General features: G+C 37.0%; 1 protein-coding gene across 5 annotated transcripts in view; it reads left to right on the top strand.

The window, feature by feature from the left end:
- Positions 1–25,623, top strand: part of RABGAP1L (RAB GTPase activating protein 1 like) — a 242,839-nt gene that overhangs the window by 132,506 nt on the left and 84,710 nt on the right. For all 5 annotated transcript variants that reach the window (XM_065674152.1, XM_065674156.1, XM_065674155.1 and 2 more), the window contains 4 exons: positions 214–327; positions 10,305–10,379; positions 13,958–14,083; positions 15,440–15,583. In XM_065674152.1, the coding sequence (XP_065530224.1) occupies positions 214–327; positions 10,305–10,379; positions 13,958–14,083; positions 15,440–15,583 (459 nt within the window). The remainder of the gene's footprint in view (positions 1–213; positions 328–10,304; positions 10,380–13,957; positions 14,084–15,439; positions 15,584–25,623) is intronic.

Raw genomic sequence — 25,623 nt, 5'->3', positions numbered from 1 at the left:
GAAAACGTGCCATGTCGCTCTTGTTAAACTGTCAAATTATTACTGCATATGAGAGTGGAGGATTTTCAGTTTCTTCTCAAAGCATTTTTGGAGGATGAGTCAGTAAAGCAGTTATCTAATTTATCCATGTTGACTGCACATCGAGTTTTATATTCTGTTTGAGTACACTGGTACTGGGCTAATACATTGGGATTTTTCTTTCTTTTCATACAGGATTCTGCTCAAGAGAGTGTCATTACACGAGATATTCATCGTACATTTCCAGCACATGATTATTTCAAAGATACAGAAGGAGATGGTCAGGAATCTCTATACAAAATCTGTAAGGTACGGTCAGTACTCTGACTTCTAAAGTGTGTTCTGTATTTTTCTATGACTGTATTTTGCCCTACTAACCATGTTCTGATCTAAGTCACTAATCAATACTATTTTAAAGCTTTATTTAGATAGCATTTGGAGAGTGCAGTGTCTCTGCAGTACTGGATAACCTGAAGTATTTTCAATAACCTTGCATTTTGTATTTCCTAACATGCATATAAGAAAAGTTAGGCTCAAGTAAGGTTTACTAAAGAGCAGTTTGATAGCAGAGGTCCGCTTCAGTGTAAGCGTGATGCAATAAGACTTTTTTTGCTTTGATGGCAGAGAGGTTTGCAAAGGAAGAGAAACCCTCAGAGCAAGCTCTGCTGTGAGATTAAGCAAGAGTGTCTCTAAATAAATATCTAGAAAACAGGCCAGCTGACCATTCAACAGGCAATGTGTGTGCATAGATTTTCACTCATACCTCTCAATCACCTCTGATCAAAGAAAACTCTATTCTTTTCCAATTTGCACATAGGGAAGTTGAGGTAATAAATGAAAAGATTGGTCCAGCTTGTACAGGCTTTCATTGCTTAGGAGAAATGCAGAAGGTAGAATATTGCAACAAGATAGGTTGTTCTCTGGCTGTCAGTTGCAGATTTTATTGTGTTTCTGGCAGTCAGTTTTCATTTTACATTTATTTCTACATGTAGAATAAATGATTGCCTTAAACAAAGCCATTTCCACTTCTCTTCCTTTTTCTTGTTACTCTCTTTCCACCTCCAGTTGATTAATAGACAGAAATGATGGAGTTGTCATAACAAGTAGAAAAGAGTGTCCTGCCTTTGGAGTATAATGGTACATATTCCTGTTCTCCAGATAAATTATGTGATCGTATAGACTGCTATTAAAACAGTAATTTGGATGACTTAAATATATCTACATAGTTTATATACATTGAAGCTCACTGTCATGAGTAATTCACATTAGGAAAAAAAAGTAAAAATAAAGGACCATAGAGAGCTTTGAACCAATTATATTGATTTCTTACCAACCTTGGAGGGCTGTAGAAGGCTACAAGAAAGCAGTTCCTGTGCCGATCTTTGAAAAGAACAACTAGGACAATGCAAGTAATTGTGGGCTTGCAGTTTGAGATCATTTAAGTGAAAAATTATGGAATAGCATTCAATTTACCAAGAATTAAATGTGAGAAGCATGTTACAATGAATGCCTATGAGTTTAAGATCTATGAAAATAGATCGTAAAGCTAATACAAAAAATAAGATAAACTACAGGTTTCATTAGTGAAGGTATCTTTATCAAAATCCTATATACCACATAGTTTGCCATGCTAAAAATGTATACATGCTGGACAAGTCAGGGCATGAACAAGGTATGCATTGAAGAATTAACTGGCTAGCTGTCAGTTTACTAAACATCGGCACTGAAGAAATGTATTTCAAACAAGCTGTCATGAAAATCACTTGTTTATTTGATGTACTCTGCTTAGTCACCTAGGAGAAAACAGAAAAATAATTTCTGATAAAGATGTCTTGATGACACAGAGAAAAATGGAATGGTAAATAATGAGATATTAAAGGATGTATAGATAGATGAATCTTGTGTAGGAATAAAATGACTTGAGTAACTCAATATTTTACAGCTGCTTCAGCTGCTTTTGATTACTGTGTCCAGAATTAAAGACAATTACTTCTACACTGGAAAGAGTCTGTAGAGCATGATGAAAGGATTTGGGCACATAGTTTGGAAAGAAAAACTCTTTTTCATGTATTTGTCTATTTTTTCTAATAAAGAGAAGAAACAGGAATGAATCTGAACTAGAAGCAACTTCGAGGAAGTATCTGTCTAGCAGGCATTTTCACAGAGACAGAGATCTCAGACCTTCCTGGGTTTTCTGTAGTCAAAGTGAAGAATTCTGCTTGTCTTCCAAAGCTTGGGAGCCTTCTCTGCCCTCTATGGCTCTTGCAGAGAAAGTTGCTGCAGATACTGCCTTCTTTTCTGGAAGGATCTTGAAACCTGGGAGCATTGCATCCCTGCTTCCAAAGAGGAACTCAGGCAAAACCACCAGGAGGCCTGTGTGAATGAGCATTTAGCTCCTGAACAAACTCAAAACACAAAAAGGAAGCCCGCAGAACGTGTAAGCAAGACAGGTAGCCTGTGTGGAATACAGGGTAATTGTCAGAGCAGCCAGGGATCACCTTAGGATTTATTTTTTTTGTGCTCATTGGTTCAAAGAAGGATTTGGGAAGCACATCTTCCTGTTAGAACAGCCATATCCAATCTTTAACATTGCATTATTTGTAAGTTTACTGATTTTATTCTTGACAGCTTGTACCTACTTGCCAGTATTGAGATCTATGTAGATTTATAGGCAGCAACTTTTCCTTCATCCTTGCACTGTTTTCTTAAATGGCTATGGCTCTGTTCTGCAGAGTCTGGCTGGACCTTGAGTTATGGTTGATGTGGTGAGTTTTAGAGAAATACTGTTAAAAGCTAAGCAATTTGCTTGTAAACTCGTCATTCTATTGGGAAAGAAAATAATCTTTGTTGAAAGTAATATTGTGGCTTCTTTATATTACTAGAAGTACTTTTAACAGAGGTGTTGTGCACTCGTCCTTCTTCCAACATTAAAGCAAGATATTTGAAGAATGGGATTATTGAATAAGGCTAGAAAAGGTCTGTCCTCAAGTGGGAGGGTAAAAAGCTGAAGAGCATTTTCTTCATTCCCCACTGAAACGAGGGATGATCTGAGCTGTCACATAAAAAGGAAAACCATTAAAAGCTCACTGCCTCATTTTAACAGGTCTGTCAGTTTTAGTTCCATCTCTTAATCTCTTCTTCAGAACACTAGGAAATCAGAAAGATGGAAATTTTTCAGTTGCAGAACATTTATGTGACAAGGTATCTAAAAATAAGTTTAAGGCTGACAATGGTGATAAGGAATGAAAAGAGTTCTAGATTATAGATTGGAGATTTCATTTGAGGACATCACATAAGCTAGATTTGCAGAGAGAGAACATCTTTTGGAAAATAGTTCTTTCCTTCCAAACTTTCTGTTTAAATACTATGCGTATTCTTGCTCTGTTTAAAGAGCTCATTTGCTGCATTACAGTGTGTAACAGAATAGTACTCTCGACCTACTTCCATGCATACATATGTAGTTAACAGCTCGATGCTCCAGGGAATCAAAGCGTTTGGCAGAATTGGCCCTTTCAACTGTGAATGCAGTGGAGAATTTGACATGATGTGTTTTGTCTAATTTTGTGATAAAGTAACTCCTGTTCGACAAACAACCACTGTGACTTTAATAGGAGAAAGGGGGTATGTTTCAGGGAAATCAGTCAGGTTAGGTAGGTCAGTGTTCTTACTGGGCAAACTGGAAAAATAGTCACAATGCTTCCCTTTTTTTTTCCAAAAATGTTTGAATTACTTTTCAAAGTTGGTGTCAGTGTTTTACAGTGCATAAAGGCATTGTAGACAGATATGAGTCATTTGTTGTATGACATATTCTGTTGCTGAATACTTACCTCCTTGGTTGATAAAATTTGTAGTTTTTTCCTAATCCCAGTCATACTTTCCTTAAGGTTTTATGTACAGGATCAGTGTGATGATATCTGGTTTACTGTGAAAAGAAACACCCTATTTTGGGCATCGTTCCTATATGTGACTGTTTGTTGGTACCCATATTAGTAGAAGGAATAATAAACAGTTTTTCTATCAAAGCTAATACTGAACGGGCTCCAATATGTTGCTGTTTTGGGGTTTGGGGCTTTTCTTCTGCTTTCTTTGCTGTATATACTGAATGCGAAAATGTCTTTTAATCCCTTTTCTGTGACCAACAGCTTCTATACCAGGCTAAGCTGCAAATGATGGCTTATTCTTTGGCTCATCCTTCAGCATGGCAGAACTGCTGCTTAGTGCTGCCCTTTAAGCTGTTTGTCTAACTTTCATTCTTTTACTTACATTTTAATTTCAATTTCATTGCGTCTTTTTTCCAGATGATCACCTCTTCTCAGCATGCCTGAGTTCTTCCGTATTTTTCAATCCTTAGTATCTCCTCAGATTTGCAAATGGGAAGTTTCCGTATTTGTCTAAGTTGGTTTAATTATTTGTCAGAGAGCAGATCTCTTTCTTTCCTACAGGAGTGTATTTGCCGATTTTAGGATAAACACAGCACAAACGGAATCAGTTAAGAATTATTTTTATTTTTTTGGGGGGTTATTTTCTTTCCCCTGCATTGAAGAGTAATTTTAGTAAATATTATTGTCTGTTTCATGCAAAGGATTTTTCATGTTACCTTGCCTTCCTCCATTTGCATATTAATAAGGTTCCTTCTTTGTGCATCTGTGCTCAGCGAGGAAGCAGTAGTGCTGCTCTTGCATATGGTGTTTCTGCTGAGACTTTACTAGTGAAAAGGTCAGGATTGTGAATCTTGAATGCTGGCAAGAAAGTAAAGGCTTTAGTATGTTCAGAAGCCTGACTGAATAAATGTGAAGATTTCTTCATACTCTCGGCCGTTATAGCTGTGGAGGAGGCATATTGTATAGCATACACATGCCTCTCTCTGATACTCAATTATGAGTAATTTATAAAAATAGAGTTTTCAGTTAACAGAGAAATTCCTTGTATAATGTGATATATCCTAAATGCTGCACTCTTAGGAATATTATTACTTACAGGCTGTTAGCCTTATAATAAATTGAGTTAACAGAGTTTTAAATTATACAATCACTAAAATTATTCAGCAAGCGTGTCATAAAATACCTTGTTCAGTAAAAAGTCTGCATCAAAATATGAATGTTTTCCTGAGATAGTCTGTTTTTCAGACACTGTGTAAGTCTTTTAACTCTAGTAAAATGGACTTCTGCACAGATGTATGCCTGTAACAAACACTGAGTAGATTTCCAAGATCATATCTATCATTTTGATAGTGACACAAAAATAAGTAATGAGAGCAAATCAGGCTTGTAATTCTCCACCCAAAAAAACTTGTGTTCAGTTTCTGTTACATTTTCGTTTTTCCTGGGACACAGATGCTGGATATCTCCTATGGCTGTTAACAAGTATTGTGCCAGTGTGCCTGTTGCAAAGAAGTGAGCATTTCCTGTGCCAGGAAACATTACTGACAAGAGAGATACTGTTATTGCAGATGAGAGGTGGAGATCTGTAGAGCCTCTGCTCTTCCCTCTGCATTGCTGCAAAGTGTATGTGGGGGAATGTAAGCTCTGGAAGTGTAAGACCTTCGTATGAGGCAGACGCTACAGATTTTTTTTTTATGAGCTCTCTTTGGTTTCTGATGTAGTTGTAATGTTTAGTTTCCAATGTCATTGAGCTACTATGGTTAAGCAAAATGGACAATGTGATTGTAAGCTTTTATTTGGTAGTTAGTGTTTTGCATTTTGTTGTTTTAAATACGTTAGGATTTTCCATAAGTAAAAGCAATAATTTTCATGCTTATGAGGATGCAAAATCATGAAGATTTCAGTTTGGAATTTCAAACATATTCTCTTCCTTTCTTAAAGCTGCTGGGACTCATACACAGTAGTTGCGGAAAACAAAAATACGAGGTTTTAAATTCAAATCAGCAAACTTTCCATTTGTCTTTAGTTGCTACTTGGAATTTTTCTGTCTACAGAAGATTCTGATCTTGGAGATTTTCCTTCATTAATTATTTTAAAGAAGAATTTCTGTGCATCTCTGGATTCTTCATGCACTTTCCCAACAGGCAATTCTCTATCATCAGCAGCTTTATTTGAAGAGACTCATTATTATTCACTTTCTAATGATGTTGTACAAATAACTGCATAGCAGTTCTTCTCTTCAAAAGACAGATAACTATTACATAGATGTTTTATTCTGTGAGATGTTCCCTTAGTTAAAATGAATGAAATCAGGCTTCAAGTCAGGTTCTTCATTAAGTCCCATTTATGAGACAGAGAATATTTAAAATCTCAATTAACTAGAGAATTGTGATTGAAAATTCTCGAAGAGCTTAAGAAAATAATAACTTAAAAGACTGCAGCGTTGTCACAGGTTGTCATGAGGAAAATCCCATTCTCTTGAAATTACAAAGTTACAGTGACTGCAGTGGAAATAGAGGATTGGTTTGGTTTTTTTTTTTTTTTTTAGTATTTCATGTGGAAAGACAAAGTTAATGTTCCCCAGTCCCTTAAAAGGATGAATGTTAAATGATTAGTCTTAGATCTTTTGTTAATAATATATTATGGTGGTATCTGTAGGCAGCATGCTTAGTTTTGAGACTATTTTGGTTAATGACATCGTATTTCAGAAATATCAAGTCCCAGAGGTTACTTAAAACTAAAAAAGTATAATTAGAAATGTAATATGCATAGAGCCTCAAAAATTTCTTTGCTTTGGGCAAATACAATGAAATCATGTAGATCTTAGAGACTTCATTAAAAAATAAAATCTTTAGTTGCCAGGATTACAATGCTTTGACTTAACAGCAGAATCTTTCTGTTTGATCTAATTCTCATGCAGAACTGAAGTATCCCAAATATCTGATAACAGCTGCTTGTGAAGATCAGATTTTGGGGGAGGGCCTAGTGGAAAATAATTTTGAAGAGCAAGCAAATCAAGCGGTTAATATTTTTTTTCATGGTTTTTGATTGTTTCAAAATTTTCTTAACGATACCATCCTTTTATTGGACATTTTTCTCTTGATACATTCTGTGTATATCTGTGTCCACTGATCAATTTGAATGTTATTTAAAAAAATCCAAACAATTATCAAGTACTTACTGATTTGTAGTTCTGTGGATCACCTCTTTTTACAAATATTTTAACTCATTCATCTTTTGATTTAATCAGTCAATGAATGATTTACCTGTTTACTTCCATAAGCCCACTTCCCCCCCACCCCGAGCCTTTTGGGGTGAACACTGCCTGTTCTTAATACATTTTTAGTATTTTTATTACTTTTAATGTATCACCTCTTCTGATACTCAGAGATCTTTGAACACATCCCTTCTTAAGTATGGTCTGAGCAGGATGACAATCCCTGTGATTCTTCTGTAAGAAAACAGACACAAGGAAAGTTCACATAGATTTTCTGCTATAGTTTAAATACAACTTTTCTACATTGATCATCTGTTTTCCTAGTCGAGGCTTTGTCTTCCTGCTCTGGATGTGCTTCAGACAGATTGAATACTAGGTTTAATGTGTTTAGGAAGTTGATTACGGGAACAGTTCTTGGTCTTCCTTTATATTTTTATATTTAACATGCAGAGTGAGGATTTTCTTGCACCCTCATAATTTTCCCTCTTCTGCCATTGTTTCAACATCTTTCACAATCTCAAAAGGAGTATCATCTTATTTCTGATAACTTTCTATATTTTTTGATATGTGTCAGCTTTGGAGGCAGTTTGTTCCGACGTGTTGTTTTCTCAGTAGTTATATTGAAACTTTTTTGGCTAAATTTATTGCAGTTTTCAGCAAATTGTTGGTTACTGTGCTAAAAATGCTTCTCATGTCTATATAATTTACTATACATTTTTTATCCTGGATTTTTTTTTTGTTGTTGTTATGTATCATGAAGAAATCATAAGTCAAATTTATTATTTATAATGCTGCATATCTTTTTCCAATGGAGCTGTCTTTTCAAAAGCCGAAATAATACATTTTTCAGGAATGCTATAGAAATAAAGTACTAGGCATCCATAAAATAATAGGTTTTGGGAACAAGGAGGTAAAGACTCATGATGATAATAATTAACCAGTGGATGGTTCTAATTGGCCATATGCAATATTGATTTAAGTGTTGAAAGTATTTTCTGTTAATTCAGGGCTTAGTAGCTGAAGATTAATTTTAAATTAACTTTTTCCAGGAGAGTGCCCCTTTTTTTCTGTTTGCAGTTCAAAGTTTTGTATCTGCTAATGTACATTTCTGGAGTTACTTTTTATATTTTATTTCTGTTACCTAGAGCTGGTTTAAACTAGTAAGTAGACTGTAATCACAGAATCATAGGTTGTCTTGTAAGGGACCTTAAAGATCATCTAGTTCCAATCCCCTTGCCACAGGCAGGGACACCTTCCACTAGACCAAGTTGCTCAAAGCCCCATCCAGTTTTGTCTTAAACATGACCAGGGATCGGGCAGCCACAGCTTCTCTGGGCAGCCTGTGCCAGTGTCTCACCACACTCCCAGTGAAGAATTTTTTCCCAATATCTAAGTTGATTCTGCCCTCTTTCAGCTTAAAGCCATTCCACCTTATCCTGTCACTACATGTGCTTGTAATAAGTCCCTCTCCAGCTTTCTTGTAGGCCCACTTTAGGTACTTGGAAGACTGCTTTAAGGTTTCTCCAGGTCGTTCTCTTCTCCAGAATAAACAACCCCAACTCTCTCAGCTTGTCTCCATAGGAAATGTGCTCCAGCTCTCTGATCACCTTCATGGCCCTCCTCTGCAAGTGCTCCAGCAGGTCCATATCCTTCTTACATTGGAGGCCCCAGAGCTGAACTGAGCTGTAATGGTTCTTTCAAATTTCTATTATTTCTTTTTCAGTAATTTATGGGATTAGTCATCTTGTATTTCCTTGACTATTGAAACTGAGCAATGGATTTGGGATTCTTTTGAATCAGATTCTCACTAATCCCATATGATTCAAAAGAATGGTGAAGAATATAGACAAATGACAAAGACCTGTAAGCCATAGTTCAGTTTTCACAAAGCTACAAATGGATTGGGACATGTATGGATGACTTGTTTATGAACAACTTTCAAGGAATACTTAGGTTATATTCTTTACAGAAATCTCATCTTTGGGAATCATTACAGAATTCTGTATGAATGTTTTATTTTTTTCATGTCAAATTAAAACAGGTGGTTTAAATACTTCAAAAATATTCTGGCCTCTATTTCAACATCTCGGGCAGAAATTATTTGCAAGTATGTTAGTTCTGTTGGCTGGAAAGGAGTTGCATCTCTTTTAGAGTCCCGATTCTTCTTAATTTTTGACGAGGCAGCTTCGCTGATTTTGTAATCTCATACTATAGCCAGGTGGGTTTGGCTCCCCAACATACCTGACATTGTTTATTCACAGTCTCTCTGTGCTTTCGTTCAGTGAATTTGCAGTCTTAATTTTATTCAAGACTTAAAAAAGAATATAAGCACGGTGTTCCAGTTCTTATCTGTAAACAGTCTTGGAGGTGCTGTGAGGGCAGAGTGGATTTTCTGATTCATGTGGCTTGTTCTTCCGTATAACTCTGCCCGTGTCCTTTTGTTTTCCCTGGCTGTAACCCTAGTCCATCGCTTATTCTCTCGGGATGTCTCTCTCTCTGATGTCAGTCCTGCTGCTTATACTTATTCAGGTTTCCTCAAATTCTTAATATCCTCTGACATCTCATTCAAAACATTATCTGTCTTCATGTCTCAGAAAAAGGAAAAGTTGGTTAATTTAGGTTTTAGAATTGAAAAAAAAAATAATAATTATGTCAGTCATACCATAGGAAAATGACTCTTGTTCCTTCTTCAGCATAACAAGGACATGGAAAAACAGTTTCTGTTGAAATTTTCAGGCTAGAGTAGTTCTTGGTGGTTATCTAACAACCTCAGGTCCTATACTTTCATGATGTCAGAATTTGTTTTTCTAAAACTAAACAGGCATGCTCCCCACAACACAAACTAACATGGATTTTTGTTCGTATTTCTTATAGCGTTAGACCTGTATCATTACTCAACTCAGCAGAATTATCCTTGATTTAGGTGAAGGGAAATTGCATCCAACTCCCCTTTCATGCTGTAAAAAATATAAACATACTTACATAAGTGGCAGCTATGGAAGATTGAGGGTGACCTATAAGTGTTTCATTAAATTCCCTGAAAGCTGAAGCAAAGCTGGGTACAGTTTCACTCCCTTTATTATTTTAGCCTGTGTAGTATTACATATTCAGAATATTTTATTGATTAGAGCACGTTCTGATAATGCCTGTGTGTATTTTAAATATATATTTACTTCTATTTTTTCTAGGCATACTCTGTCTATGATGAAGACATTGGCTATTGCCAGGGACAGTCTTTCCTTGCAGCTGTGCTTCTACTTCATGTGAGTTAATTGCAAAATGAAAGCTTTGATATTTGAAACCAAAGGAGCTTTGAAATAAGTAGTACTGTAACATGCTATTTGACAGATATTTACTGTTTATTTGTCCGTGTTCGTTTTCCTCTTGCAGCTTTTTGGCAATAATGACTAATGGCTTCTATCTTGATGAATGTAGATTTCCTTTATCTAGGATAAATCCATTAAATTGTCAAGTACTTCTGTGTCAAAACCTGAAACTGATCTGTTACATATTAATATTTTAATTTAGTTGTCACATAGGTGAACTCCCTTTGTGTTTAGGGGGAATTTAACTTCAGGAGATATTTTCAGAGTTGCTAACCAGAGCAAGCAGTCTCATTAATTTTCAATGACAGCTTTTTTCTAGGCACATTTTATAATGCCTTTTGAATGAAAGCTGAGTTTTAACCTTGATATTTTAGCCTGTAACCAAAAACTGTACAAACTTTGATCTGTTGCTTGCTATATATACATGTGCATGTATGTATAGAGGTAGATAAATACACAACTTTTATATTAGCAAGATGCTTTAACTTTGATGTAAGAGTGGAAAGGCAGCGGATTCAAGTAGTGCGTGTATTAGGCTTACTCTTTCTCAGGCTCTTACCTGTTTTTTCTGTCAGGCTTTAATTAATAAATTATTATGGTTCAAATAAATTTCAGATTATGGTTTTGAGCCAGCTGTTGGTGGTATATATCTTACACGTACACTTCCTAAGGCACTGGGAGCTCAAATTCAGATTAATTTAAATTGTAATTCCTAGTGAGATGTATGACTGCTTGAAGACTTAAGGAGCATGATAAGCAGTGGCAATGTTACAGAGAAGCTTTAGATTCTTTAAGGATAAACCTGAATTAGTCGCACTATTACAGTTCCAGATAGACTGCAAATTAGTTTATCTGTTATCTTTTCAAGTAACTTTTTACCCAAAGAAGCATTTTTAAGTTCCACTGGAAGAACAAGCCATTTTCAATACCAGTGTAGTTTACAAATGAGTGGGTGTTACATTCTTAACATTTGACTAATACTTCAGCTACTTTCAGTTGTATTCTGTCATTGTTATGGAGAATCACCTCTGTTTCTAGTGTTTCTGGAGTTAGAAAAGATTGCCCTGTACACTTAAAAGTGTAAATGACAATTACACTCCTTTTAATATGCCCTTTATAACATTTGCTTTCATAATAGGATATTAAACTGAAATAATCAGAGAAAGGGGGGAAGGGAGCAGTCTCAATGAGCACATGTAAGTTGGGAGCTTCCCAGGATGTCCTCAAACTCTTGTTTTTCTCAAATTCTCCAACCAGTGTGTATGCTGTGAATGCTTGCAAAACTCTCTAACTCTTCTATCTTTGCATGGCTGTCTAGACTCCTTCCTTTCCCCTTTTTTCTGGGACAGCTTATCCTTTCTCTTCGGCGTAGTTATCTTTCAGGGATGGTTGGGTAGCTTGAACCTCCATCCTGGATTTTTGTGAGTTTGCTGCTTTGATGAAATTCCAGTCCAAGGTCAGCAGGTAACTTCTAATCACAAGGGGACAGTGTTGCCAACTCTAATTATTTTTCTGTAAGTCTCACAGTATTTGATTCTTTTTTTCCCTTGTTGTCTACTTTTTGGAGTCATTGCAAAAAGTCAGTCTGATCTAGTTCAGGATGCCCCTAGTCATGGCAAGAGTGTTGGACTAGATGACCTTTGAAGGTCTCTTCCACCCTGAACTATTCTGTGACTGCAGTGTGAAAAGCTAAAATTAAATTAAAAAAAAGGGTAAGTTTCTGGCTTTTATGAATCCAAAGAAAAGACAATAAGAGGCAAATACCTAAATGTTACAAATGAGAATGGAAATGCCCAAAATAATGTGTTTTGCTTAAATAAAATAAGAAATTAAAACCTGAGTTACGATTTTGAATTCTTGGGGTTGGTAATATTGGAGAACCTCTGTCACTGAGAGTGAGGACTCAGTCGCCTCTGCCTGTAAATGATTTTAGCCTAGTACTAACCTCTGTTCCTACTCCCTTTCCCTGTCTTGGGGAAGGAATGGTTATCAATGCACGAGTGTCTGATTGAGCATGCAAGGTAGGTGTGCTTGTGCATGAGCAGCTGTCATTTTATTAGAAATGATAGTTATTTTGCTAAAAACCCTGAAATTTGCATTCATCTTACTGTTAGAGTAGATTCAATCTTTTTGGTCAGGATAAAACCATTTACTGGTTTTGCTTTGTCTGCAGCTTTTATCTGCTGTCAGTGGGGAACATTCTGTTCAGCTAAAATTGTGATAAAGAGCTTTGAGATTCCTAAGCACTTGTCCTAGGCAAACCTAGTCTGGATGGGTAGCTAGCAGCTGATCTGGCAGTTCTTTATGCTAAGTAATTACTTCCATTTATGATGTCTGAAAATGAAAATGAAAGTGTTTGCCCATAGCCTTGGAGACAGGTCATAATCATAGGCTGAACATAATAGATGAAACCCTGGAGGTAAATATCAAGAGACTAAAATTCTCTTTGAAGGAAATACTGAGCTTTTATCTGTTGCTGATATTTGATAAGGGGTTGGCAAAAGGCTGGATGAGTGAATATACTAAAAGGTCTAGAGTTGTCATTCTTTATACTTAATAATTGTTTTCATTTGTTACGATCTGATGCCTGCAAAAGAAAGGTTGTTTTTAATGTGATTGAAAACCTGATCTGGGGTCTGCAGTGACTCTGCTTGTGCCCTATTATTGTGTTACCTGAAGGCATGGGGGAAGTGGGGACATTTTAAGTGGAGATTTCATGACACTAGGCTTCCTACAAATTCAGTGTTCAGTAGGCTCAAGCCAACAAATGTAACTTTAAAGTGGCTCACATAGCTTGTCTTTTAGAACCACCTTCTAAAACTCTGTTGGATGATAAATTTTATTCAAAATTAAATAGAGATTAAGGAGATAAGGCTTCTGAAAAAGTCACAATGTTAATAGATGGGATCAGCCCTCCTGAGTTCACAAGTAGGTTCTGAAGCCAGAATATCTAATTTCTCTATTCATTCTGGGAAACTTGATTTCAGAGGGTTTTGATGTCCTGGGGTTTGGATGAAAGTAGATAAGCATTATTCTCTCTAAGGGTTGGTGCTGCTATAGTTCGTCTGAATTTTTCCCTTTAACCAAGTCTCAGTGAAAATCACTATCTTGAGTTCTTTTTATTTTGTTTCTTTCTTCTCTTTTTTTTTTAATGTTTTTTTTTTTCATTGTTCTGTTGCTGAGAGTTGTGTACTTGTTCTCGTATCTGTTTGGCATAAAGAATACCAACGGCAGTTGTGCTGTTGTAGGGATGTATACGTACATGAACCTATGATATGCTTCCACATTTTCTTAAGAGAAGGTGTTGCAGAGCCAGATCAAGGTGCTCATCAAGGAGAACAGTCCCCCTGAGATTCTGATTGTTTAATTCTACATTGAGTGCTTTGCTGAAAATTATAATATATCCCTGGTTCTGAATTTATCATGAGTAAGGTATTTCAGTATGTGTATTTGTGTAAGGCATTTCCAGCTTCAGCTTAGTTTTTGAAACGATGTTTGTGTATTTTTCCAAACAGATGCCGGAGGAGCAGGCGTTCTGTGTATTTGTGAAAATAATGTATGACTATGGCTTGAGGGACCTCTACAGAAATAACTTTGAAGATCTCCATTGCAAATTTTTCCAGCTGGAGAAGTTAATGCAGGTCGGACCTGGGTAACAAATTCTTCTAAGTTTAGAAATGCGGATACTGGCATGGAGAAGACATTAATGCTTTGCTTACATAAGCTACTAGACAATGAAACCCCTCTCCTTCTGGAGGTAGGGTAGAACCAAAGGAGGGAAGTATAGTAACTGGATCCAAACTTTGTGAGTCAGATTTATTTCTGATTTGTTTTGTCTTTTATATACCAATCTTGCTGCCATTCTTTGTATCCAAGCAGAACGGGTATCTGTTTTTTCCTCCTCTCTGTTTTCTAACTCTCTTCCTAAATCATGATATTGATTGTTCTGTTAAGGCCAGAGTATATTTTTGGACTGCCATCTGTCAGTATCATACTTTCTGTAAATTATGTCAATGGTTCAGAGGTCAGGCAAATCAGGACATCCTGATGCTTATAAAATACAAATCAAGTGTAGGTCATTTGGTAGATTTTTACTGTGTCTTAAGTACATCGTTCTTTTTTCAGAAGGAATTATTTCATAGAGCAGTTTAACATAAATAAATGGCTGCAAGTTTTCCACGTTGTTATTCTGACTAATAACAAGTTACTAACAGTTCATTAAGCTTTGACCTGCACTTCTATTAGCATTGTGGAAGCTAGCTACTGAAGTCAGTTATCATAGATGACCATATATGCTTCTGTGAGAGATAGTAAAACCAAACAAAACAGGCCACCATGAATTTAATAATTTATTTTTTTTTAGATGTCAAATTGTGTGTATTTCCTACTTGATGGAGTAGAATTATGTACTAATTAATTTGTTACTTCAGCATATGGTCTTCTCCATATTTACATACATTATCAAAGATTTTTATTTTGTTAACAGAATATGAATACCCATTTACAGTAGGTTTAACAGTATTTATTTTGTGTTGCTTATATATGGACTTAGTTAGAGAAATTGTCTGATAGAGTTGTGTGCTTTGTTACTTTCAAGCTCCGCAATGTGATCTCCTTGTGCTAGTACCCATTGGTTTTTATAGCAGAAGCATTTATAGAGAGATATAGTGAAGGAATAACTTAAAAATATGCCCTATGTATGATATAGGTTTCACAACTGCCTTTTGACTGTTGAAAAAATTTGTAATTTCTCAACATGATCTCAGTATATTATTTGATACGTGATAGAATCCACAGTGGATATCTTACTAAAAAAATCCTGTAACTATGGGCACTGAAATTTATGAAGAAACATATTTTCATTGCTCAAAAGAAACTAGGATTTCACTTTGTTTTATTTTTCAGTGTTTAGAAAGCTGGTGCTTACTGGCAGTGTAGATGAAGAACACAGATTAATGAGTAATACTGAAGGTTTTATTTTTTTTCCTTTACTCTAGGAGCAGTTACCAGACTTGTATGGCCATTTCTCAGACCTCAATTTGGAAGCTCATATGTATGCATCCCAGTGGTTCCTCACTCTTTTTACTGCCAAATTTCCACTCTGCATGGTCTTCCACATCATTGACTTACTACTTTGTGAGGTAAAAACACCTTGAATCAGAAAGCCCTTACTCCCTTCAACAAATGTTTCTTCTTTTTTTGTTTTGTTGAAGCAATTTGCTGTTTAATTTCAAAACATGTGTGACTGAATTATGTAGAAACCATGGTTATATCGATAAAATGATGTTTAGTGAAATGCTGGTTTGATTTTAAAATTAGAATTCTGCATTGCCTCATTCTGTACTGACAGGGCAAGGGGTAATGGATTAAAACTTAAACAGGGGAAGTTTAGACTGGATATAAGGAAGAAGCGCTTTACTGTTAGGGTGGTGAGGTACGGTTGCCCAGGGAGGTTGTGAATGCTCCATCCCTGGCAGTGTTCAAGGCCAGGTTGGACAGAGCCTTGGGTGAGATGGCTTAGTGTGAGGTGTCCCTGCCCATGGCAGGGGGGTTGGAACTAGATGATCTTAAGGTGCTTTCCAACCCTAACTAGCCTATGATTCTCTGATTCTTTGTTAAGGGATCTAATTAAGAATATCTGATGCACACATCTGTTCTTCATTTAATTTGGTAAATAATTCATTCAAAGTTAGGAATTCTGTTTTCTGCAAGACACCTAGTAGTAAAAGCCTAGCAGGCATTTAGAGGAAAAGCTTTTCAGATTGTGTGATTCAGAGTGCCCAAAGACAGTAAGAGTATTTCATCTTGTTTTGCTGGTCTGATATTAAACAAATAGTAAGAAGTGCCAAACAGCACAATCAAATGGCGCTCTTCCCGTTTGTTTTTTTGACCTACTGTTCCAACTAAGAAACACATTACTCCAGATACAAAATGGTGTATTTCTGTATAGGAGCTGTATCTGGACTTCCTTGAAAAAAAATAGGCCAATTAGGTTAATCGTCTGGAATGCTTCTTTTGTAATATACTACTACTTCCTTTTGTTACTAGGAAGTCAGGGCATCCATGGAATTAAATCTGGTTTTGAATGTGCCACTGATTTCCTCCTCTTGATTTAGATGGGTCACAAACATAAAAAAAATAGAAATAATAAAATAATTGAGAATTTTAAGTGCAAAGGGCTTCATGAGTATGAAGCATTATTGATGCTAGTTCATTTTAATTTTTATTGTGTTTTACTTGTGAATTTTTAGGTTTGCTGCATATGCCTTAATAACATTAATTGTTGAACAAGTATTGTCCACCACTCATAACTCAGTAAGTTTTTCCTTTAGAGTATTGAGTCTTCTACATATTGGTGCTCAGTTATCAAAAAGAGCTAATACCCCCAGGGATCCAAGTGAGCATGAAAGGTACTAGTAATGTTGAAATGATCCCACATTTCCGTATAAATATGAGTTCTATTTCTTACACAATGTCTTGATTATTTTAAGTAAGCTAACAGAAAGGGCAGAAAGGCTAGTTTTTCTGCTCTTTGTCCTCTTCTTTGATCATGCAGTAGATTAACACAATCCCTTGATCACTTGTGAACTGTTAGTGTTAATTTTCAGAATGGGCTTCTGGTGTGGATTTGATAATTCTTTTTCAGCTCAGTTTATTACTTCATTCTGGTCTTGATGTAGAGCTGCATGCAGAAATGTCCATTTTAAGAGATCGTTTGTCAAGAAGTACAGAACATTGTTTCATAATTGTGATTATTGTGATAGCAGCATAGTTACATCCTGTCTAAAGCTTCTGCACTTTTTATTATATCAATCTTGATGGTGGAATAAGCTGAAGAAGTCTTTATGTCATGGTTAATATAGATTTAATTTTTAGAATGAAAGAAAAAAAGAAACAAATCATTTGCATTCATCTCACATCTGGCAATGTTTATCTCGGCGTGTCTGAAGGAATTACTCTGGGAAAGAAGGTGAAAGAATTCAAGGAGAAAGTGAGAGCGCGGCACTAGAGCCTGCTAAAGGAAGGGAAACTTGTTAGAATTTGTGGAGGATAGTCACATGAAACTAAGGAAGCCTCTTTTACAACAGCTAAAAATAAACCAGAAATGGTAAGAAAATTGATTTCAAGTGAGAAGATACATACAGACATCTTGAGAAACAGTGGGGCAATGTGTAGACAACATACTGAGGCAACAGTGTAGACCATCAGAAAGCTTCTTCTAAGATCCAGGAGTCAACCAGTCTAAAGGAACAGGCACTTTTGAGAATTTGTGGGAGGAGAGTAGACTAAAATCTTATTAAAATAAAAAATCTAGTTGGCTCTCATAGAGGGAAAATAAAATCTGAAGGCATATGGCCATAGACTGAATAAGAAAGAAACAATTCCTTAATGGAGGACTGAAATCTTATTGTAAAGCTGTCTCTCGTCAGCCTCTAGAAGGAGTAATGGAGCAGTCAGAGAATAATTTTTGTCTGCATTAAATTGTTCTTCACTTTATCTCTGAACAGACAGCATGCCTGTAATTCCAGAAACTGGAAGGAGAAAAAGGAGTTGCAGCTGCTAACAGTGGAACATATTCTTCTGGAAAAAAAAAAAAGAAAATCCTCAAAAAGCCTTTGAAGTGAACTCTCTTATGTTTTTAAAAACAAACTTCCAGCCTTCTCATTAATTTGTCATAGATACAGATGAATTTTAAATAGCCTTCAACTTGCTTCCTGACTGTGCTTTCTCCACATCCCTGTCCTTTCGACAGAATGTGTGCATCCTGTATAAGTCTTCTACGAAAGAAAAATATTAGGAAAAAAAAGCAAGTTTAAAACCATTGCTGAATGGGTGCTGCCAACAGTACATTCCAAGGGAACTTTTCTGTTCCCTGTGGAAATATTTTAATTATGGCTAAACAATTTTTTGTGAAGCAAGAGTTTTTGTATTGGCTGCTTTTTGAGGTTTTGACTGCAGCTGGAAGAGTGAAATGGGACATACAGATATCCTGTAACCCTCTGTCTAGAGAGGAAGAATACCTTTTGGAAATCTTGTACTTTCACAGCTTACCAGGGAGGCATGTTTTCTTGCACGATGGAAGAGTAGTGCAAGATGGGGTGTGGACCTCCTGGGCAGGAGGATGTCCAATGAAAAAGTAGCTAAATTTATGACAAGAATTAACTCCTATGGAGAAGTTTTTCAAATCTATACAAGTGAGTGTTGTTACAGTCAGAATTTTTTCATCATTCTCACATAATGACTTAGAAGGAATAATTTTATTAAATTCATACAGATTTGGGACTTCCCATAGCCCCTCTGTGATAGAGTTCTTTTATCTATCAGCAGTTCTCATCTAGAAATGAAATACTTTGGAATTCTTTGTCTTTCGTATAACAGAAACTTGAAGAAGATTTTGGGCTTGCAGGCAGATAGTCCATGGTGCCTGTAATAAAAACACAAACCTGATCATCCAGTTGAAGATTTTCATGTGATTACAGCAGACTGCTTGTCTTTGAGCCTGGCTGTAGAGATAAATTTTAACATGTCAGCATTAGCTGAAGATCTTTGTGCAATGTTCCTTTTAGCTGCCTGTTTCAGCCACTTCATTTGTCTCTTCGCCCTTTGTTATATGTTTGCATTGAAGAATGACTTTGTCGATCAAATTCAGAGTTGTATTTCAACTTGTCAGTCTTATCATTCAATATGACATTATGTTATTGAACACTTCGTGAGCCTGTTCTGTTTTGCTGTCTCTTTTTGTTCCATTTTAAATTATTTATTTAAAGTCATGCTCAGAAATAGAGACTCATCTAGGTAAAGCTCATGCCACTTAGAGCTGTCCCCAGTACAACAATTGCACCTGGTTATGTTATAGAATATCAAAGAATTGACAGTTTGTTTCATTTTGCATTTTAAAATGTTCAATTTAAAATTAAAATGTGTGTTTTAAAAGCACTAGATAAGTGACCTTAGTTAGGCATTTCAAAGAGAAAAAAACCAAACAAGTTGGCAGACAATTTGTAAGCATTTTTTAATTTTTCTTTTTTTTTTTCTGCTTAAAAAATGCTAACCAGTTGTTATATGTACAGTACTGCAAAACTAAAGGAGGTTCAGAACTCTGTTATTATCCTAGAATTTTGAGGCACTGTTGGTAACTTCCATTTTATGTTGATCTGGCTATTTTTGTGTGCAATTCTTGATAGTGCAAAATAGAATCAGAGAATCAGAGAATCAGAGAATCATAGAATAGTTAGGGTTGGAAAGGACCTTAAGATCATGTGGTTCCAACCCTCCTACCATGGGCAGGGACACCTCACACTAAACCATGTCATCCAAGGCTCTGTCCAACCTGGCCTTGAACACCACCAGGGATGGAGCATTCACAACTTCCTTGGGCAACCCCAGTTGCCCAAGTGCCTCACCACCCTCACAGTAAAGAACTTCTTCCTTATATCCAATCTAAACTTCCCCTGTTTAAGTTTTAACCCATTACCCCTTATCCTATCACTACAGTCCCTAATGAAGAGTCCCTCCTCAGCATCCTTATAGGCCCCCTAAATGTTTAAGGATTGTGCTTCTCTCCTTTTAAGGAGTATATAAAACCCCCTACTACATGCTGCCTTTTCTGGGCTGGTAAAGATATTTGTATATTTGGTTTAGTGTCAGTAACTACGTAGTCTTGTTACAAAAATTACTAGTCTGACTACCAAGCTGCCATTCTGTGATCAGGACTGAATATAAAGGAGTGCAACTGATTGTCAGTTTTGCATATAAAATAAGTAAATGTTTTCCAACATAGGGAATATCAAAGTGAAACTACCTTTCACAGGACCACACAGAAGCACAGTGGAAGAATTAGGAATTGAAAGCTAGGTACCATCATTCCTTGGCCTTTATTTATCAACTGTTGCTTTCAGAGCTTTGTATAAAATAACTTTTATCATCATTTTGTGAAACTATCTGTGATAATGAAGACTGATGGGAATTTTTAAAAACCTTTCAAAATGTGAGTGACTTGGTGCTAGTAAATGAGCATCTATTGATAGTAAAAATGTGTCACCATGTTGTGTAGTGCTCCTGGGAGCACTGCTTCATAATGAAATATTGAAAATCTTGGAAGAATTATAACTATTGGTGCTGAATATTTGATTTCAGTCTTACGTGTGTCTCACTGAATGGATGTGCCAGGAAACACTACGCCGTATGGTATCACTCAGACATGTCGTCTCTGCATGTTAGTACTCACTGAATAGTAGATACTATAATAGCTTGCTATTTTTTATCTGTCACTGTCAGATACTTCTGTGATGCCTTCAACAAAGTTGAGAAGGAACAGATTTAACAATTTATTAAACCTTCTCAGGAACTGAGACAGAAACAAGGCCACTTCCTCTGTAAATCTGTGCCCAGATGAAATGTGACTTAAATAAAAGATTGGGTACAGTTGTTTATCTTCTGTAGATCTATAGGGGAAGAAAATTGAACTTTTTGGAGTTACATGTTCACATGTTTTTTACATTTGTTAACCCTTCCAGTTATGACTGTTTTAGTAAATCTTACAAAACAGCAGACTGGGCTTGCTAGAAATAAAATCTCTTTTGGAAACAGCATGTTAAAAGCTAGGCTTAATTTCTAAGTAGGTATAGATCTGTGCTGAGTATGCCTGTATTATTTCAGTACTCATTACAAAAGTAATGTTTTACATGCAAGTTGGAAAAGGCAGGAGGGATCTGTGTTTTCCTTCTTATGAATATAGGAAACTAGACTTTGGAATTTAGACTGTGTCTTTCTCCTGTCCATTGCTCTTTGCATTATGCGTGCTACAGCTAAGTCTCCTTTCTGAAGTCTTTATCAGCTGCTGCTGTTTCATGTAAAGAGACTGGACAGGATTTCTTTCTGAGACTGCTACAATTAGCTTTTAATTAGTTTAATAAGAATCAGTTGTCTCTCAGACTCAAGATGGAAGACTAGAATTTGAGCATACATGTCCAGTGATAATGGTGGTTGGCTACATGTCAGCTATTACAATATTTTTTGTGGTAAAACCAAGTTTTCTGGACCTGGGTATTTTGCTTTTATGTATTTAGATGAGTTATTTTAAATCCATGCTGAAAGTAATTTTAGCATAATTTATCTGATGACTACAGCTGTATTCCACTGTGGGAGTTTTTCAGTACTAGAACAGAAATTAAAGGAAAAAGAAAGAAAAGAGGGTGTAGTATTTGATTGTGTTTGATCCATGAGGAACTTTTTTAAGCTTTTGTGTATGATTCAAATATTCAAATTAGAATGGTAAAGAATTTTAAGTTCTTTTCAAAGTGAAGGTCATAAGAAATGTTAGATGTTTGGATATAAAATTTCAGTCAACAGCAGAAATACTGGAGCTATGTAATGCCGTGTTCTGTATCACTGTAGGGACAGGGAAAACAAAACATTCTGTTTACTTCCAAAGCTTCCAAATCTTTAATAATTCAAACTTGGACTGGGAAGAGTATTCTAATAGATTATATCTAAGAGGTTCTTGGTGAGCCACAAGATTTAACATAGCCATTCACACTATGTTGTCCAGGTCTTTCTGCATGCATCTGTAGTTTATGCACTCATAGCTGCAGCTTGTTTATCCCAAAATAACAAGGCTGGTGATAAATGCTCAGCATGAGCAAAATAAAAACAGTCTCACAACAATCTGCAATTCGAGATAACTTATGTGAACAGAAGGTACCTTTTTGGTGATGTTGATAAATATTGTAGTCCTAAAATGTTGAGGCTGCTTCCATTTCAGAAAATGTTCTAAGATACAGGTAAAAAGTTACCAAAGATGAGGAACCTGTTTGAATGGCCTAATTTGTGCCTTGGACACTAATGCCATGTTCGCAGCATGTTTCTGAATTATTTTCCCTGTTGCTACTGAAGTATTTTAGCCACTTACTAGTTGATGTTCACTTGGTTGATTTTTCTAGGAATACAGTAAATTTCCATAATGCTTATTTAACACCAGTGCCATCTGCTGTATTTTGAATAGCAGCATATTCTAAGCAGTCTTGGCAGTCCTCAAAAACTGCTTCAGAAATAACTGAAGGTATGTATCACAAATGGGAGTGTGACATTCCATGAACAAATCCAGGAAGCTAAGCTAATTTATGGGCTGTTTTTAAAAAAGAGGGTAGTGCAGTCTGCCTGTGCGAAAACACTTCCCATTAGTTCATGCTTGGAATCTGAGGCTGTACTGATTTTTCTAAGTACGTGTCGTAGTTTCAACCCAGCCATGCAGCTCATTCACTCACTCCCCCCCTTCTTGCCCTCCCTCTGCTCCTGAAGGGATGGGGAGGAGAATCAAAAGAACGCAACTCCCACGGGTTGAGATAAGAGCAGCCCAGTAACTAAGGTATAGCACAAATCACTGCTGCTACCACCAATAATAATAATTATAAGGGAAATAACAAGAGAAGAGGATACAACACCTCACCATGCGTGAACCGATAACTCGGCCCCCCGCCCCAGCCCGACTGAGCACCGACCGATACCAAGTCCAACCCCGCAGTCAGCTCGCCCTTCCGGGTAACTCTCCGTTACATCCTGGGCATGACGTGCTGTGGTATGGAATACCTCTTTGGCTAGTTTGGGTCAGGTGTCCTGCCTCTGCTTCCTCCCAGCTTCCTCTCCTCCCTGGCAGAGCATGAGGCTCACGAAGTCCTTGGTCAGACCAAACATTTGAGCAGTAACTAGAAACATCAGTTTTATCAGCGCTGTTCCCGGGCTGAAAGTCAAAAACAGTGCTGCACCAGCTACTAAGAAGGAGAAAAAGTGACTGCTACTGCTGAACCCAGGACAGTATGTAAAATCAAAATGTGAACTTTGCATTCTAGTGATTGTTGGAAAGGTAAAATGAATGTCAAGGTGTGGAGAGGCAAGGGCCAGGACTCTGTTGTGGCAGAGAAAGGGAGAAGGCTAAAAATGAACCTTGGGAGGGAGATCAGAAGGGGTTCAGGGAAGCAGGAATTGATGTAACACGGGCATGCGTTTTTCTGTGTGTTATGTGGCTAGATGTAGAAGCAGAGGAGGCACAGCTCTCTGCCGAGACGTGTTCTGAACCTTCATCTTGTGTCATATCAAGAAAATTGGGATCTGGAAGAGTCGTGCTCCTCTGAGCATGTCTAATAGTCATTCCCTGTTTCCATGTGAGAGCTGGAGGACCTGTCCTACCTACAGAGATATAGGGCCTCTTTTTGTCTCCTCTTATGTATGTGATAAGGCCCTTGATCATAAGCCTGCAGATGGTAGCCTCGCGCCAGTGGCTTCTCAGCCAAGCGCATGCACCAGAACACCTCTAAGTCAGAATCCCGCCTAGATGCTTGATGTTGTGCTGTTGCGTCATTGGTCACTCGAGATTGACCCAGAAGATGACAGTCTTGTTCGGAATGTGTGGGTTAAAGCCCTTTCTGAATCTTCGTTAGCAAAGACAGGCCTTCCTCATAGGAGAAGGAAAACTCCTATCTTCAAACCCGGGCAGATGGAGCTCGTCTAGCCTTGTAAGATCTTCCATCTAAGAGAAGGACACTCTTACAAAACCTACAACCTGAGGACTTTGCTGTCACTGTCCTAGCTAGCTAGGCTGTGGCAGTCAAACCTCAGGTGTAAAGGGTGGGGCCAGTTCCGCACATGCTACCCTCACCTAAAAATCCACTGCGCAGGCTGGAAGGGTTTACTCACACTTGTCTGTATGGACAGGCAAAGGTCGAAATGGCAGGTGACAAGGTGCATGGGAAGCTGCAGATCCAACCTTGCATGTAGGCAGACCAGGGCATGGGTAGCTCAAGATTGCCCCAGGAGATGGCAGTCCTGGTCGAAAACTTCCTAATTGCCTAAGCAGCCTTTTTTCCAACCAGATTTGCCTATCCCACATGCCCTTGGTCATCATGCTTGTAGTAAGCTGGGTAAAGCCCTTCCCAAATCTTCGCTTGCGAAGCCAAGCCGTCAAGGCCCTTGATGCCTAGTGTTCATGCCTAGTGTTCAGACCCCTTTCTTTGTCCCCATATTAATCAGGTTTGGAAAGAGGAAAAGGAATGTCTAAAATCCCTGTAATTTAAACCTCTGAAAACCAGAAGCATAATGTTACTATATGGCTTGGTCAAACAAATGGCGAAAGCGTACTGCCAGCCCATAACCAGTTGCCTGTGAATTAGGAGCATGCAGCTGTGGAGATAGCTAATGTCAGGGAGCAATTTGATATGTGGAGATGACTTAAAATTCTGTGGCTGTAATTTTTATGCTTTGAAAACAGTCACAGAAGCTGGAGAGAAGTGCTAATCTCATAGCACTCTCTAAGTTCATTTAGCCATAGCAACATCTCGGTAGCAAATTACATGTAAACCACCCAGGCCGTGTAAATACTGACCAGTACTCTTAAATCCCATTCATTTCTGTTAAAAACAAGCAAGCAACCAAAATATAATGCAAAATCATACTAATACAGGTTCATGGTTGCCTGGCAGTATTTTCTATGCCTTTTCATGCTGCAAAATAAAGTGGCACAATAAATACCGAATCCTATGGTGACATTTTTACCATCTCCCTGGTACTTGCTTATCTAATAATTCAATCAACTGGTTATAATTGGGTTTCTGTATTATTCACAGCATCATAGTCTCAGGATGGAGATTTCTGTATTTTCTTTTTGTCTTTCTTGTCTTACAGCATTTCCTGTTGGGAGTTATCATAGTAGGCAATGTATATGGAGTCACTGGAGGAAGGCCAGTCTAAGTCAACTATACCTCATACATTTCAACTATACCTCATACATTAGCAGTAAGATCTCTGTGTGATTTAGTTTAGGTTGTTTTTCTGTTTTTTTTTTCCTTCTCTCTAATAGAACTGTTTAGTAAGCAAGATTTATCTGTTGTTTATACACAGCTTGCTCTTGTATGTTGTACCTTATTTGAACAAGATTTAACCTTTCTTTCCCTTGGTTGCCTTGTCATTGAAATAGAATAAATGTACAAGCTATACAAACTATATCTGAGTAAAAGATGTTAATTAACATCCATATCCCTGCAGAGCATACTCCAAGCCTGTGCTACTTATGAAGAGCAGCTTGAGCTTCAGACCATATATTTATGTTGTCAGCAAAATAATTACATTTGTCACATTCCTAAAGTTTATTGTGTGTTCTGAACATATTAGAGTTGCCAAAAAGATGTTT

This window comes from Lathamus discolor, chromosome 3, assembly GCF_037157495.1.
Source record: "Lathamus discolor isolate bLatDis1 chromosome 3, bLatDis1.hap1, whole genome shotgun sequence".
NCBI lineage: Eukaryota > Metazoa > Chordata > Aves > Psittaciformes > Psittacidae > Lathamus > Lathamus discolor.
This window is presented reverse-complemented; position numbering and strand designations above follow the sequence as displayed.